Here is a 15,636-nt window from a genome sequence, read left to right on the forward strand (position 1 = left end):
GCAGAATTTTTCTGGGGGGGAAAAAAAGCCAAAATGAATAAATAAATAAAGAGAGAATTATTCTTAGGCATGGGGATAAGGCCAAGCATTAGTTTTATTTTAGAGATATCTGAACCTCACTCCTTGCCTCACTGTGGGGCTCCTCTTCACTCAGGTAGGAATGATCCTATCACTTCTGCCAGGATCCAGTTCATTCATTCCTAGGATACTTCTACAGAACTCTTCAACTGAATGGCAAGTCTATTTGAGCCTTAAAAGAATATTGCCCCTGCATTCAGGAGGCTGAAGCAGGAGAATCACTTGAACCCAGGAGTTCAGGACAGTCCTGAAGAAACCTGAAACCCTGTCTCAGACAAACAGAGTTGGTCTAGGTATCAGAATACCTTATTTCTGTGGACATATTGACCATTTATTATCTGAGTGATCTCTGGACAAGTCACTGGGCCTTTGTTTCCTCATCTCTACAGCTTGGAGCCACCTTCTGCTCAGATTACAATGGGGCAGTCTTTTGAAAATTGTACTCCTCTGAATGGTAGGCAGTAAGGACACAGCAATGAAGGTAACCATCCTGTGGCCTGTGGTAAACAATGGAAATGTCTGCTTTACTATTTCTTTGGGCTGTAGACTTTGGTCTGGCCTACTATACCTCAGTGGGGTCATCAATTAACTTGTGTGATTTGGTTCATTAGGGTGACTGCCACTCTTCTATTTCCCACTGCTGGAAAAGGAGAAGGCAGGGCTGTGGAATGAAGGGGCTAGGAACCTCTATGTAGTAAGGGGTTAGATTTTGTATCTATTTTAGGATTGCTGAGTAGAAAAGGATGTTGGAGCCAATGATCTCATTATTACCTTTAAGTCCTCTATGTTGTTTAGGTCCTCAGCATCCATGACAAGTGATATAACCTTGGCTCATTAGGAAAGAACTCGTTCACTTATTGATTATTTTCCTCTGTTGGCTCATATGTCTATGCATTTGAGATGGCCAGGAGTGATGGGGAACAAGCATCCTGTAGTTTTCCACTGTACCCAGTCTGCCTACATTTAATAGAAAAATCATTAAAACAGCAAAGTTGTGCCTGCAGCTTTTCTGCACTCGTAAATGCAATCACAAGGCCCAGGGTGCAATTAGGAGCCTACTAATGTCTCTGGAAACTTGAGTTTGTCTGCATCTTCTCAGTGCCAGTGGTCAGACCTCATGGCTTCAGGTAGAATGCAGAGAACCCAGAGAAATGACATCTCCTGACATGTAGTGAACAAATTATTGGAAAGGAAGTTCAGGCTCCTAGACCCTGGTGTGCTGTACCCTTGCTCCCCCAGAGACGCCTGCCGAGCTCAAGCTAAATACACATCTTGCTCATATTACATCTTGTCCAAGTAAAATTTTCCATTACCACCACATAGAAGACATTAGGGGCACAGTGATTGCTAAAACTCTGTAAGACTGGTTGTCTACACTAAGTGCTGCCAGGGTCAGAAAGTCATCAGTATACAATTGCATATAATTGTTTCATTCTTTCTTCATCTTACGTTTCTTTTTCTCTTTTCACTTTCTTCAGTGAGTTCTGATCATGTGCAAGTCACCAGCCTCACCTTTCTTTCTCTTCCTCCATTTGATTACCCAACCCTGTTGATCCTGCTCTAGACATTTCTCTTGAATGTACTCCTTCTTCTTTACTCCTATTGCTGCTTACATTGACTATTCCTTACTGATTGTCACCTAGATTATTGCACAGCCTCCCTGGGGTTCCTGCCTCTATCCTTCCCCCAGCACTGGGGTCCATAGGATTACTTTTCAAAGGTAAATCTGCCTATGAACATTTTTATGCTTAGAGCCCTTCCTGTCTTTCCTTCATGTGGGATTTAGGGGCACTTAGAGATAACACAGTCTGCCTCTTGGGCTCTGCCTTCTACTTTGTCCACCATGAGCTCTTGGCTAAGAACTTTTCTCTGAAAATGTCATACCATTCCTTTCTCTGTGGCTCTTTATACCACTCTTTCTGAACATACCTGTTCTCCCTCTAATACACAGTATAAGGCATGCTACCTCTTCTCTGAAGCCTTTCAGTTTCCACACCATTGCCTTTTTTTAACATGGTGTACTAGGTATGACTTCCACCTGAGATCGGGAACTCTTTGAGGACAAGTATTTTATTCATCATTTTACCTCCAGCAATACTGCAATGCCTAGAATATAGCAAGCACTCAATACATGCTTATTAAATATGCAAGAAATGTAGAATCTGTACTCAGACAACTGGTAGTCTAGTGAGATAAAGAAATTAGTTCTGGTACTACTATGAAGAATGGGTAAATATTGAAAGAGAGGCTCTGATATACACAGAGTTAAGTCTTGGATTGAAATACCTGTTTGAGAAGAATCATTTGTAGTAATTTTCTTTTATGATGGTAAAATATACATTACAGTATCTATCATTTTCACCATTTATAAATGTACAATTTAATGGCATTAAGTACATTCACACTGTTGTAGAACCATTATCACTATCTTTATCCAAAACCTTTCATCATCCCCAACAAAAACTCTACCCATTAAATAATGACTCCCCATTCTCCCTGTCCTCAGCTCCAGGTACTCTGTTTTCTTTCTGTCTCTATGAATTTGCCTATCTTAAATATCTCATATAAGTAGAATCACACACTATTTGTCCTTCTATGTTTGACTTATTTCACTAAGTATAAGTTTTCAAAGTCCATCCATGTTATATCAAAGTTTTTATTGGCTGGGTAATATTCCATCATAGGATTATACCACATTTTGTTGATCTATTCATCTGTCAATGGATACTCGGGTTGTTTCCACTTTTTGGCTGTTGTGAATAATGCCGCTGTGAACATTGGTGCCCAAGTATCTATTCCAGAGCCTGCTTGTATTCCTTTTGGATGTATGTTTAAGAGTAGTGGGGCTTGGGTTGTGGCTAGTCAGGCAAGCGCTGTACTACTGAGCCACAACTCCAGCCCCACTTCTCTACTCTTAAACATACATCCAAAAAGAATACAAGCAGGCTCTGGAATAGATACTTGGGCACCAGTGTTCACACAGCATTATTGGGTTTGATCCTAAGCATCACATAAAAATAAATAGATAAAACAAAGGTATTGTGTCCAAGTAGTATTGCTGGGTCATAGAGTACATCTATGTTTCACCTTTTGAGAAACTACCAAACTCTTTTCTAAAATGGCTGCACCATTTTATATTCCCTCCAGCAACAAATGAGGGTTCCGACTTTTCTATATCTATGCCAGCACTTATTTTCCTTTTTTAATTTTAAATTATAGTCATCCTTGTTGGGTGAATGGAATTGTCTTTTGCTTACATTTCAGGTAATTGTCTTACTTGTTTCTACCCTCATTATTGGCCATTAGTAATCACTAACAAGTTAAATTGTTTTCACTTTCCAAATCTTATATTTCACAATAGAAAACCAAACCCTAATTGAAAATTCCATGCACTATTACTTGTTAGCAGACCATTAGCCCTTTCTGAAACTTGAATAGAAAGACACTCCTTAGAAAGCTTCCTGTTATTCTTCCTCAGCACTTGTTATAGAGCAGACTGGGATGAAAGGTCAATTGTTTGATGTTTAACTGGTTTACTTTTGAGAGTTAGTTGACTGTCATCTGGTTAGAGTGAGCCTGACAGTTGTGAAGTTTCTGCTCCGTTCAGCTGGAAGCTTTCTTCTTGACTTTAGACTTCTGTATGAGTGAGTGAGCATGTTGACACCAAGTCTAGGACTCTAGCAGGTGATAGTAATGTAACTAGAGGTGACTTTGAAACATATTTCAGTGGAAGAGATTGATTTGAAAAGGGTGTGAGGTTTCAAAGGCCAAGTGAAGACAGACACATGATGGAAACTGGGCCTCTTGAGCCAGAGTAGTGTTGTGTTTGAAAACTAGGGAAGCAGCACAGCACGTACCCTGAGTTACTCAGCCACTTCTGAAATTCTTATACTCGGGGAGCTTTCTTGAAGACTGAAAGTGCATGGACTTCTCACTACCAGAAGTGATTACTGAAAAACATTGACTTGTTCTATTGAGCAACATGCTATCTCAGCCCTCAAGAAGCTCACAGTCTAATTCGGTGGAAGGGGGAAGTTGTCAGCTTCTAAACAGATTGTTAAAGTAGCACAGTGATTGTTCCTGGTGGAAGTGAAGTTAAAAAAAAAAACGAGAAAACTTCAACAGCTTCACAGAAAGATAAGGTGATACCTTTTCTATAAAACAAGGATAGTAACATCCCCTTTTTAGGATTGTTGTGAAAACTAAAGAGATAACATATAAAAAGCTTTTAGTGCAGTTTCTGGTGCATGGTAAGACTCAACAAATGTTAGCCAATGTTAGTTTTTAATGAACTGGTGACTGATATTATATCCATTGATTGCAAGCAACAGAGATTGACCCCAGATAATTTAAGCAAAGGAATTTTTTGTAAGGTAACAAGGCCCACAGAATGGAAAGGAGAGTTTAACAACAGACTTCAGAAAGGAAAAATACAGGGCAACTAAGGACCCTTATATTAGTAGCAGAAACTTATATGCAGTCTTTTTGGGGCCACAGAACTTTAGCTGCCTTTTATCTTTGACTATCTCTATTCTTCAGATGTAAGAAGAATCTGATTAGTCAGCTTGAGCTATGTGCCCATCTCTGTGAAGAGGGAATAGGGTTCCAGAATCAGCAGCTTTCCAACTCATATGGTGGGAAAAGTAGGTCATTGACCTAAGGAGAGGGAGGGGGTGTAGAGAATATCATTTCAGATAGCATAGGAATAATTCTGAGATATATTGATCTTTTGAGACTGATGATGCAAGCAACCAGACCAATCCATGGAGCCGTCTCTGGATGTTTCAGTTGGTCATAGCATATTAAGTGCCATGACCTTTAGCCAGTGCCAACCCATTGTGGCCATATCTATGGAACATTCTTCGAAATTTCTCTGTTTTTTTCTGTTTATTCTTAAGTTTAATAGCTAAAAGAAAAATTTGTAACTATTACAATAATAGAGAAAACTCTTTGATCTTTGTATACAGCTTTTTAAAAAACATGTATTTTTTAGTTGTAGGTGGACACAATATCTTATTTTATTTTTATGTGGTGCTGAGGATCGAACCCAGTGCCTCATGCATGCTAAGTGAGCACTCTACCTCTGAGCCACAACCCCATCCCACAGCTTTTCTTTTAATGTGTCCAATTGTGGTTTCCTTTTCACATTTCTGATTTATTAGTTCATGATGAGAATTTTGCTCTGAGTCTGTGTCATGCCTACCACCAATCTTACCTCCATCATGTATGTATGTATTTATTTTGGTCTAGGCAGACTATTCTGTACTTTGTTGAATCTCCTCTTGTTTTTAGGATAATTCTGCCAACAATTAGATCATTTCCATTTTATTCTTGTTTTACAGTGTATAAAATTAGCGATTTTAGCTTTGGGCTTGTGATTCTTCACTTCTGATATAACTCATCAGAAACAGAAAGGTGGGACTGGCCATTTGAGTTAAAAGTCCCAGAAGCTGCCACTACAAGTAGAGTATGATTTGGGGGCAAGCCACTTAACATTTTTGAGCTTCTGTTTCCTTGTTTATTGAATTAGGACAACAATAGCATTTAAGCCATGAGTTACTGAAGGGCAGTTATAGTTGTGTGGGCTGGGGATGTGGCTCAAGTGGTAGCGTGCTCGCCTGGCATGCGTGCGGCCCGGGTTCGATCCTCAGCACCACATACAAACAAAGATGTTGTGTCCACTGAAAACTAAAAAAAAAATAAATATTAAAAAAAAAAGTTATAGTTGTGAGGCACAAATAAGATCATAAACATGAGAACATTATCAAATCAAATACAATATACCACCATCATTACCACCACCGCCATGATAACCATTATTAGTACAGATTTTAAATAAAAGCCCCATGATTGCTTCCTTCATAACTCTGTACCATCAATTTGTTGATAAAAAAGTATTTTTTTAAGCCAGGTATTATTATATGTCCTGACATTGAAGAAAATTTAAGCCAATCTCCCCACAAAACAAAAGCCAAATGTTTTGTCTGATATGTGCATGCTGAGGCAAGGGAAGAATGGAGGAACTTTGGATTTGGCAGAGAGGAATAAGGGGACAGGAGGCCATCTGGGAGTGGGAAAGATGGTGGAATGAGATGGACGTTATTACCATATGTGCATGTATAATTGCATGAATGGTGTGGTTCTGAATCGTGTACAACCAGAGAAATGAAAAGTTGTGCCCCATTTGTACAATGAGTCGAAATGCTGTCATGTGTAACTGATTGGCTATTGGAACAACTAAAAAAATTAAGCTGGTATGATAGTTTGGTCTTCCTATGGCCTTAATATACCTCATCAGCTGCTTTTCAAGGTGATTATGGACTTTTAACTCTGATGTGTTCAAATGCCTTGTCAGTTGGATAAATGGCTGTAATTTCTGAGGTCAACCATCTTTTTTGATTTGCTATTTAACAAACCTGTGGAAAATACTCTTGTTCTTTGTGGCCATTCAGAAATTAAGGTTCTTATTCTGCATTTCTGCCTGCCAGCCAAATACCTTATTTTTCAGGATGTTATCAGGCTCTGGAGATTTTGAATGCATAAATCCCAAGCAACAAAACTGGAATTTTGGGGCTGGAGTTGAGGCTCAAGTGGTAGAGCGCTCGCTTAGCACCTGTGATCCTCAGCACCACATAAAAATAAAATAAAGCTATTGTATCCACCTAAACAACTAAAAAATGAATATTTAAAAAAAATACTGGAATTTTCAAGATAAGCAAATAAGAAGGGACTTCTTTTTTATAGAAAGCATCTCATAGCAAGCTTCCTGATACATTAAAAATTTGAAATGATGTTTTAAAATTGGATTTTAAAAAGGATCATGCAGGCTGGGATTGTAGCTCAGTGGTAGAGCACTTGCCTAGCACATGTGAGACACTGGAATCAGTTCTTAGTGCCACATAAAAATAAATAAATAAAAGAAAGGTATCATGTCCATCTACAACACACAAACAAATAAAGAAAAGGATCATGCCTTGTCTTGTTTAAGTTGGCCTTTCAGCACAACTGGAATATGTTTTACTTGGGTTTTCACATCATTTTCTAAAAAGGGAAGAAGAAATCAAAGTTATTCATCTGTCATATTTTGTTATATTTAATTTTCTTTCTTCTTGGTATTGTCATTTTACTCTATAACTGCCTAGTATGTGAACTTGTGCACTCGTGTGCACATATGTACACATACATGCAGAATTGTTTGTATTTTTGGATCACTGCTAAAAGACCTTCAGTAAATCTTTTAGTCCTAATGTAACTAAATGAGTTACGTACATACTTTTGTATATGTTCTCTCTGTGTGCCCTTCTCTTTCGTCTATGTATTCTCACCCCACTTATATGTATCTCACATAATATTTCACAGGGGGCTAATTTCTTTTTTTTTTTTTAATTTTTTAAAAATTTTTTAGTCGTAGTTGGACACAATACCTTTATTTTATTTTTATGTGGCGCTGAGGATTAAACTCAGTGCCTCACATGTGCTAGGCAAGCGCTCTACCATTGAGCCACAACCTCAGCCCCCACAGTGGGCTAATTTCTAACATTAAATTTAAATAGGCCAGCTGATTTTCATATTACCACTTGACCATAGCATGTGATGTTTCTGCAAATTATTAATGATATAGCATTGGTGGGTGTCTACTAAAAAGATGATGAAAATGCAACCTGCAATCTTATATTGCATTGTTGCCTTATGATGACTTTGATATATTCCTATTCTTCAGCGCTGGTCACCCTTTGTCATTCATTCACTCTAACAAATTCTTTTTTTTTTTTTAATATTTATTTTTTTGAGTTTTCGACGGACACAACATCCTTGTTTGTATGTGGTGCTGAGGATGGAACCCCGGCCGCACGCATGCCAGGCGAGCGCGCTACTGCTTGAGCCAAATCCCCAGCGCCCCCCCCCCTCTTTTTTTTAAAAAAAGAGAGAGTGAGAGAGGGGGAGAGAGAGAGAGAGAGAGAGAATTTTTAATATTTATTTTTTAGTTATCGGCGGACACAACATCTTTGTTTTGTATGTGGTGCTGAGGATCGAACCCGGGCCGCACACATGCCAGGGGAGCGAGCTACCGCTTGAGCCACATCCCCAGCCCTCTAACAGATTCTTGTTCTGCTACTATTAGCACCTTTGCCTCAAGTCAGTAATCTTATAGCTTATTCTTACCTGTATCACTTCTTGTGTTTTCTATACTCATCTTCTTTGATTCCCCCTCCCCTCACCATAATTGTACCTTTTTTCCTTCTCCCCAGTTTTCCCAGGGGCTATACTAGGGGTGTCTGATGATACTGTCTCTAGCTACCACTGGAATTGGGAATCTCTGAGTTGTTTTTCACCCAAGACCATTTTGACATTTTTTGTTTTGCCTCTACAATTAAGCTGAGGTGTGGGGCACATGAAGGGTAGCCACATTATTTATAGTAACATGGATTATTAATGGAATTGTACTGCTCTGTCTTCTAACCTTTATTCGACTAGTTCCTAGCTGAGTAGCCTTAACTTTCCCAGACATCAGCTTCCTCTATTCTTTTCTTTTTTAAAAATTTTTATTTTTTCTAGTTGTAGATGATATAATACCTTTATTTTATTTATTTATGTTTATGTGGTGCTGAGGATTGAACCCAGAGCCTCACCTGGGCTAAGCAAGCACTCTACCACTGAGCTACAACCTCAGCCCCTCAGCTTCCTCTTTTCTAAAGTGGAGATAATAGCAGTACCTGTGCCATAGAGTCATTGGGAAGGATTAAGCTAATATGCATAAAGCTCTAAGCACAGCTCTTGGCACTTGGTAACAGTGAATTATGGGACCTGCTTCAGGATTCTAATAATTTTTGTGGCACCTATGGATTGGGGAGGGGAGAGGCTTTGTAGAGAATGTAATTTGGGAGCTAGGTCTTAGAAGGCAAGAAGGTATTAGCATCCCTTCCATTAGTAGATAAAGAAGAGAAGGATTCCTGGCAGCAACGTGGCTGAAACGTCAGAGACCATGACATAGCTGTGGAAATTGCAGAGTCAACTCTTAGATGAAAGTGGGGAGGCAAGAGGAGGTGAGGCAGAAAAGATACCAAGGACCAATCTCAAAGAACCTTCTAGAGCTTATGGAGAACTTCGAACTGGATCTCCTTTCAGTCCCTCTATTCACATAGTCTGGTTCCTCTGTTAAGCAGTTAAGAGCTGCAACAGTGAAAAGGGGGAAAGGGGCAGTGAATTGGCCTCAAATGAACTGGCATCTCTTTAAAGTTAATATTCCTCCTTGAGAATACTACATTAATTGAACATGTGGCTTGCAAGATTCCTTATTGCTGTGTTCCCTGTTGGTTGTCATTCATTAATCTGCTGATTAGTAGCCCTGAACTCTTGTATTCCCCCCACTTTTTTTTTTTTTTTTTTTTTGCATTCCCTTTTTAATATACTACGTTGTTCCCTTGGGACATAAACTCCAGGACCCGTCCCTGGCCTGCTTATGTTTGTTTTCTTTGCCCCTTGTGCCTGCCTCTGCTATAACATTTGTAGTATGTGTTAAGTAATCCTTAAGGTAACATTTTTATTATGTCATAAAAAGTGCATGGCAAATATATTATAACTCACGGACTTTGTTTAAAAATGAACGGATAATTTATTGAGTGTGTTACATGAGCCTTGCTCCCCTCCCCATTTCAGCAGAGACCTGCTGCTCATTTAGCTTAGCCTCCTATTGAGTGCTCCCACCCTGTGACATGCTGGGAAAGCAGAGCCATGGTTGGCTAGAAATGACATCATAGTTTATGTACTCAATAAAAATTTAATTAAGTCATTACAGGAATTGCAGTCATCATTTAACCCTCTGATTTCTTCTGTTTAGTTTATTATTAAACATTCAGTAATACCAGGCACCGAATCCTGATGGCTTATAAAATATCTGCATGAATTTTAATAGCTTAAATAAATGGGAAAATATGAGTAACTGATATAAAAGGAACCTTTCCCATGTGGTAGTGCAGTATGTATGGGTTTTTATAAAAAGCAAATCATTATGGAAAGGATAAGAGTTTAATAAGCAAGCAGCCCAACATTATCTGGGAGGAGTTTCTCTTCTGCTGGGGGCATCTCTACAGGCTTGGTGCTCCATACAGAATGATCTGGCAATAAGTAGAAAGAGAACCTGCATACCAGCAAACAAGAGCTTAAGTAAAGTAGGGAATAAAATCCAGTAGGGTTCACCAGAGGGAATATCCAGTTCCTCTTCACTGTTAGGCTGGCAAGAAAGGCCCAGTGAGGTGAGTTCAGTAGTTCAGGAAGCTGCTGTCACTTTCCCTCACCTGTTGCCTATAGATCACGTGTCTGCACTGATTGAGCTTCCACTGTCTTCCAGGAAGAGTCCTTTTCATGATCTAATCCAGCCTGGTGATGAGATCTGAAAACCATCCCTGTCTGTGGCAGCTTGCCATCTCTTAACTGGAGGTGATGGGGAGAGGCAGCTTATAGGTCATTGGACTTAGAATAGAGGACCAGGAGGTAGAGGAACCTTGCTAATAAAGAGCTCCACTCCTGCAGTTTGTTTTTTCTGGGCAACAGACAGCCAGGATGCAGGTGCATCCCAAGAGAGAACGTGTTTTTGTTCATACTTGGGCCTTGCAGGGAAGCAAGAACTGAGGTTTGCAGATTAATATGTTGGTGATCTCTGAAAATACTCTGCAAAAGGTGAAGTAGGAAAAGTACTGGCCCAGAAATTAGATTCTAATCCTGGTTCTGGCACTAACTTGATGTGTGACCTTGGATGAGTGTCTATCCCCTTTTGGGCCATCTCCTCAGTGGTATTGAGGTAGGCGATCTCTGAGGGTTCTTCTAGCTCCAGAGCTTAATGGTGTGATTCAACATGTACACTGGTCCGCAGAGCAGATTTGTGAATGTTTTCCTCTGAGAGGTCCTCCTGCTTTATGGTGTTTGACACCCCTGATGTCTTTTTGTGGCTCAGGTGCTTCTTGCACAGTTAAGAAAACAACTGGCCTGGGAGTAGGGAGAGCCTCCAAATGGGTATTAAGTAGTTTGAGTCAAAGTTGCATCTTCACAAGCCAGAAGGAATGAACTCTAGCTCTGGTGTGTTTTCTTGATTTTTCTTTTACCCCCATCCATTTGGAAGATGAGCAGAAGTTTGGTGATATATTTCTGGAATTTTCAGAAACATGGAAGTTGTTTAGTAGCAAAACCCCAAACAGAACAAAGCAATGGTGTCATTGAACCAAACATGCTCTGAGTGGTACCCTTGTAAAGATTCTGTTAACAGCATATCTGTATGTGCCCCGCCCCTGTCTCTGGCTATGGACTACCTGTTGGGGTGCTGAGATTAATCAGTCACAATGTCTTTGACCCTTGTAGCTTCTAGTTTGGTGAGAGAGGCAGGTGCATAAGCAACTCTAAACCATGTTGTGTACCCAGGGGGAAAAGTGTACATAGTGCTCTGAGAACACAGAGGATGGATGGCTGATGCCACCCTGGTTGAAGATGGTGGGAAAGGTTGTGGTTTGCACTCCCCTCTGCCACCAATCTCACATTTTTCAGTCTTGAGCTTCACATTTCTCTTTTTGTTTTTGAAAATTATCCATGACTATAAAGTATTGGAACTGGTTTTAGTTTTACATAAACAAACCAGAAGTTATTACTCATAATTCCTTGCCCTGTGCAGTTTACGAAGGCTTTCAGCATATGTTGTTAAATTAATGAATGAATATACACTAACTCATTTGCTCTTGAAAATAACCCTTGTGTGCAGGGCATTTAAAAGACAAGAAAATGGACTTGGAGAGGTTATTTTACTTGCTGAAGATCATATCTGATGTACATAGCAGAACTATGACTTGGACTCAGGATTTCTGATTCTAAATCCAAATCCTTTGGCCTTTCCTGCTCTTCTTCAGACAATAGTTATGAACCACAGGATAAGATCACTCTCAGTCTTTTGATTTGTGATCCTAAGTAAAATTTTCCTCTTGGAGGCAGGCATCTGTGGAATGGAAGTCAGTATGGACTTTGTATTGAGACTGACCTGAATGCCAATCCCAGTTTTATCGCTGATTTGCTGTGTGACTTAGGGCAAGTCACTTCACCTCCGTGAGTGCCTCAAGCAGTCACATGTAGGTGATTGTAACACACATCTATCTGCCTCTGTGAACTTCTAGTGGGGATTAGAAGAGATGATGTTAATAAAGCACCTGGCCCATAGCAGGTACTCAGTAAATGGAGATTATGGTGGACGAGGTCATGGAGAGGGTTGTTATTCTCCTATAAGTTCCAAATAATGTTTGGTGGTTTCTAAAACCAGTTAGGTTAAATAGCAAGTCCTTACTCTGTGTTACATACTACAAGAGCTTTCTGCTGGGATCCCAGAGAAGATTAAAACTTGGACCTTGCCCTGAAGCGTATTACTTACTGCCTGAAGGTCAAAACATCCAGTGAACTCCAGGCTCTGAAGGTGCCCTTGACTATTCCCTAATTCTCTGAGGGTCTCTACAATCCCAAGAATTGCCTTTCTAAAACAGTCTCTCAGCATTAGTCTTACTGCTTCCAAGTTGCCCATCTCTTTCTTCGCTCCTCTCCACATCCTCAGAGGCCCTCGGTGCTCCTCACCATCTCACAGTCATGCCTTTCTCCCTCCTCTTCCCACCTCTGACAGCTTCCTTCTTTTTGTCTTTCATTATGACAAGCTCTTCTGAGCAGCCCTTGAGACATTTCCTAACCAGGTGCCAACATACTTTTCCAGTGTTTCTGCCCATTCCCCTTCCTCGACACTCCCAGGTGTTCTTTTTCCTGCTGCTCACCTCTGCACACTTTGTTCTCCCTGTCTTTTTTTTTTTTTCTTTTGTGTTCTCCCTGTCTTGAATGGCCCCTCTCTTCTGCCTCCTGTCATGCCTGTCAGACCTTGTCCCAGGTCCACTTAAGTGTTACTTCCTGGAGCACTCATCCCCAGCAAGAAGTCATTGCTCTGAAATTCATTTCTCTCTTAGCACATTTTGAGTAAGGTTTGAGACAACAGGTTGCAGTGTTGTTGTTGTTGTTTTATATCTTTTTCCATAGTAGACTATGTTCATCCAATTAAGACACCATTTCTTATATATCATGTTCATATTATCTAACACAAAACCAGATCTGTAGTTTGATCAGTTCATCAAACTGATTGCTTTGTGTAGTTTGACATAAAACCTAAAAAAAAAGTTGGCGAATTGAGGAGAATTCTGATAGACAAAGGTATTGGGACTGGACTGGCAGTTAGACTTGTTAAGATTTCTTTCTCTTTGTTCTACTAACAGTCTGTAACAGCAAAGAGCCTAAGGTCATACTTTTTGGCTTTTTTCCTTTCTTTCATCTATTTTGTTTTTGCCCTTTGTTCTTGTAGGTTAATTCCTATGTCCTGAAGAAGAACATGATCCTCATGACAAATAATTTCTATGCAGCAATCTTGGGATACGATGAGGTAAGATCACATGCCAGGTCTGGGGCAGAACAGTGGCCTTCCCTAACAAAGGCTTTTGATCTGAAGGAAGCTTCAGGACCATCTTTACTGCCTGTTGTTATGGCTTAGTATCTATTTCTTCATCTTATTGACTGGTTCACCAGTGCTTGGAAAAGACAGCACTAAATAATGTGGTCACATCTTAAAGTAGTCAGTGCTTGAGTGCCTGCTGGGTATTGGATAGATAAACACTGACAAGTCAGACACTGTCTCAGCCCCATTTGCTCCCAGAGAGAGGGACATTCACATGTAGATAGCATGATAGCCAGGCAAATTACATACTTTTTTTTTCTTTAATTATAAAAGTAGTACATATTCATTTAAAAAGTTTGTGAAATTCTACATAAGTGGTTGAAATATAAATAGAAGGCCCCATTTTCTCTTTTGCTCTTTTCTCTGCCCCAGAGGAAAACTAATATTATTAATAGCTTTTTGGATGTCCTTCTAGATATTATCTGTGCATAAACATATTTTTTCTCCTTTATGCAAATAGAGAGTTACACTCTATACACTATTCTTCAGCTTACTTTTTTTTACTGAACCATGTATCTTGGGAATCCTTCCATATCAGAACATTTAACTCTATCTCATCTTTTTTTACTGTAAAATATACATAATATAAAATTTTTCATTTTAACAATTTTAAATGTTCAGAATAGTGGCTGTAAGTATATTTGTCTTGTTGTGCTCTGAACACTGATTCCTCTATACCCTCTTTCCTCCATCCCTTGGCAACAGTTTTTCTTTTTGTCTCTGTGAATTGGAGCACTCTAGGATCCTCATGTAAATGGAATTTCACTGTATTTGTCCTTTTGTGCCTGACTTGTTTCATTTAGCATAATGTCTTCAAGGTTCATCCATATTGTAGTGTCTAGCTCATCTCCCATCATCCACCCCCACAGAAAAGTTAAAAGACAGAGAATGAGCACCTGTACACATACCACTAGGATTTGCCAGACTTTTTTTTGGTGGGGAGGGGGAATAAACCATGTGTCTTTGTACTCAATGTACTCATTACCTCCAGATTTAATGCAAGCATCACCCCTCCTAGGAAGTGATCCCTGACCTTCACCAGGCTTAGCTCATTCAGCCCTCCCTGGACTCTCACAGCTCTTACTATATTAGCATTAACTGTCACCCTGGCTGGGTGTAGATTTTCTTCTGGGAGGTAGCAGTGCCTACTGTGTATATTTCTGTTGCCAGAGTAGTGCTTGGCATTGCAGTAGGTGAGCAGTAAAGAGGGGAGGAAATGCACAAAGGGGTGAACATGAGGCAGTGGAGTTCAGGCTGCGTGAAGTGTTATCAGAAAGACAGTAATGAAAGCCAGAAGATAAACTTGTCCCCAAATTAAGTTAAATGACTTGCTTCAGATCATGGAACTAATTAAAATTTAAATTGGGGTCTCCAGATTCCCAACCTACTAGCTGTCCTCAGTTATAAGAGAGCAATTTAGACTACATACCATACACATGAGCTTTGATATGAGAATTGAGAAACATTGCTTATCTGTGCATATTAGTTGCTTCTTTTTTTTTTTGGCTACATCCTCAATCTTTTTATTTTTTTGTTTTGAGACAGGGTCTTGCTTAGTTGCTGGGGCAGGGCCTGAACTTCTTGCCATCCTCCTTCTTTAGACTCCTGAGTTTCTGAGGTACAAGTGTGTGTCACTGCAGTTCACAATAGCAAGACTGTGGAACCAACCTAGATGCCCTTCAATAGACGAATGGATAAAAAAAATGTGGCATTTATACACAATGGAGTATTACTCTGCATTAAAAAATGACAAAATCATAGAATTTACAGGGAAATGGATGGCATTAGAGCAGATTATGCTAAGTGAAGCTAGCCAATCCCTAAAAAACAAATGCCAAATGTCTTCTTTGATATAAGGAGAGTAACTAAGATCAGAGTAGGGACGAAGAGCAGGAGAAGAAGATTAACATTAAACAGAGATGAGAGGTGGGAGGGAAAGGGAGAGAGAAGGGAAATTGCATGGTAATGGAAGGAGACCCTCAGGGTTATACAGTGGAGGGGGTAGAGAGAGAGGAGGGGAGGGGAGGGGAGAGGTGGGGAGG

At 39.9% G+C, this 15,636-nt stretch overlaps 1 protein-coding gene across 2 annotated transcripts in view; it reads left to right on the plus strand.

The window, feature by feature from the left end:
• The window catches only part of LOC107138635 (ubiquinol-cytochrome-c reductase complex assembly factor 1), a 94,088-nt gene that overhangs the window by 68,964 nt on the left and 9,488 nt on the right, over positions 1–15,636 (plus strand). Inside the window, exon 8 of one of the 2 annotated variants that reach the window (XM_015481303.2) lies at positions 13,445–13,522. The exons of the other annotated variant lie outside the window; for it this stretch is intronic. Coding sequence (XP_015336789.1) covers positions 13,445–13,522 — 78 coding nt within the window. The remainder of the gene's footprint in view (positions 1–13,444; positions 13,523–15,636) is intronic. 2 annotated transcript variants of the gene reach the window in all.

This window comes from Marmota marmota, unplaced genomic scaffold (genome assembly GCF_001458135.2).
Source record: "Marmota marmota marmota unplaced genomic scaffold, marMar, whole genome shotgun sequence".
NCBI classification, from domain to species: Eukaryota; Metazoa; Chordata; class Mammalia; order Rodentia; family Sciuridae; genus Marmota; species Marmota marmota.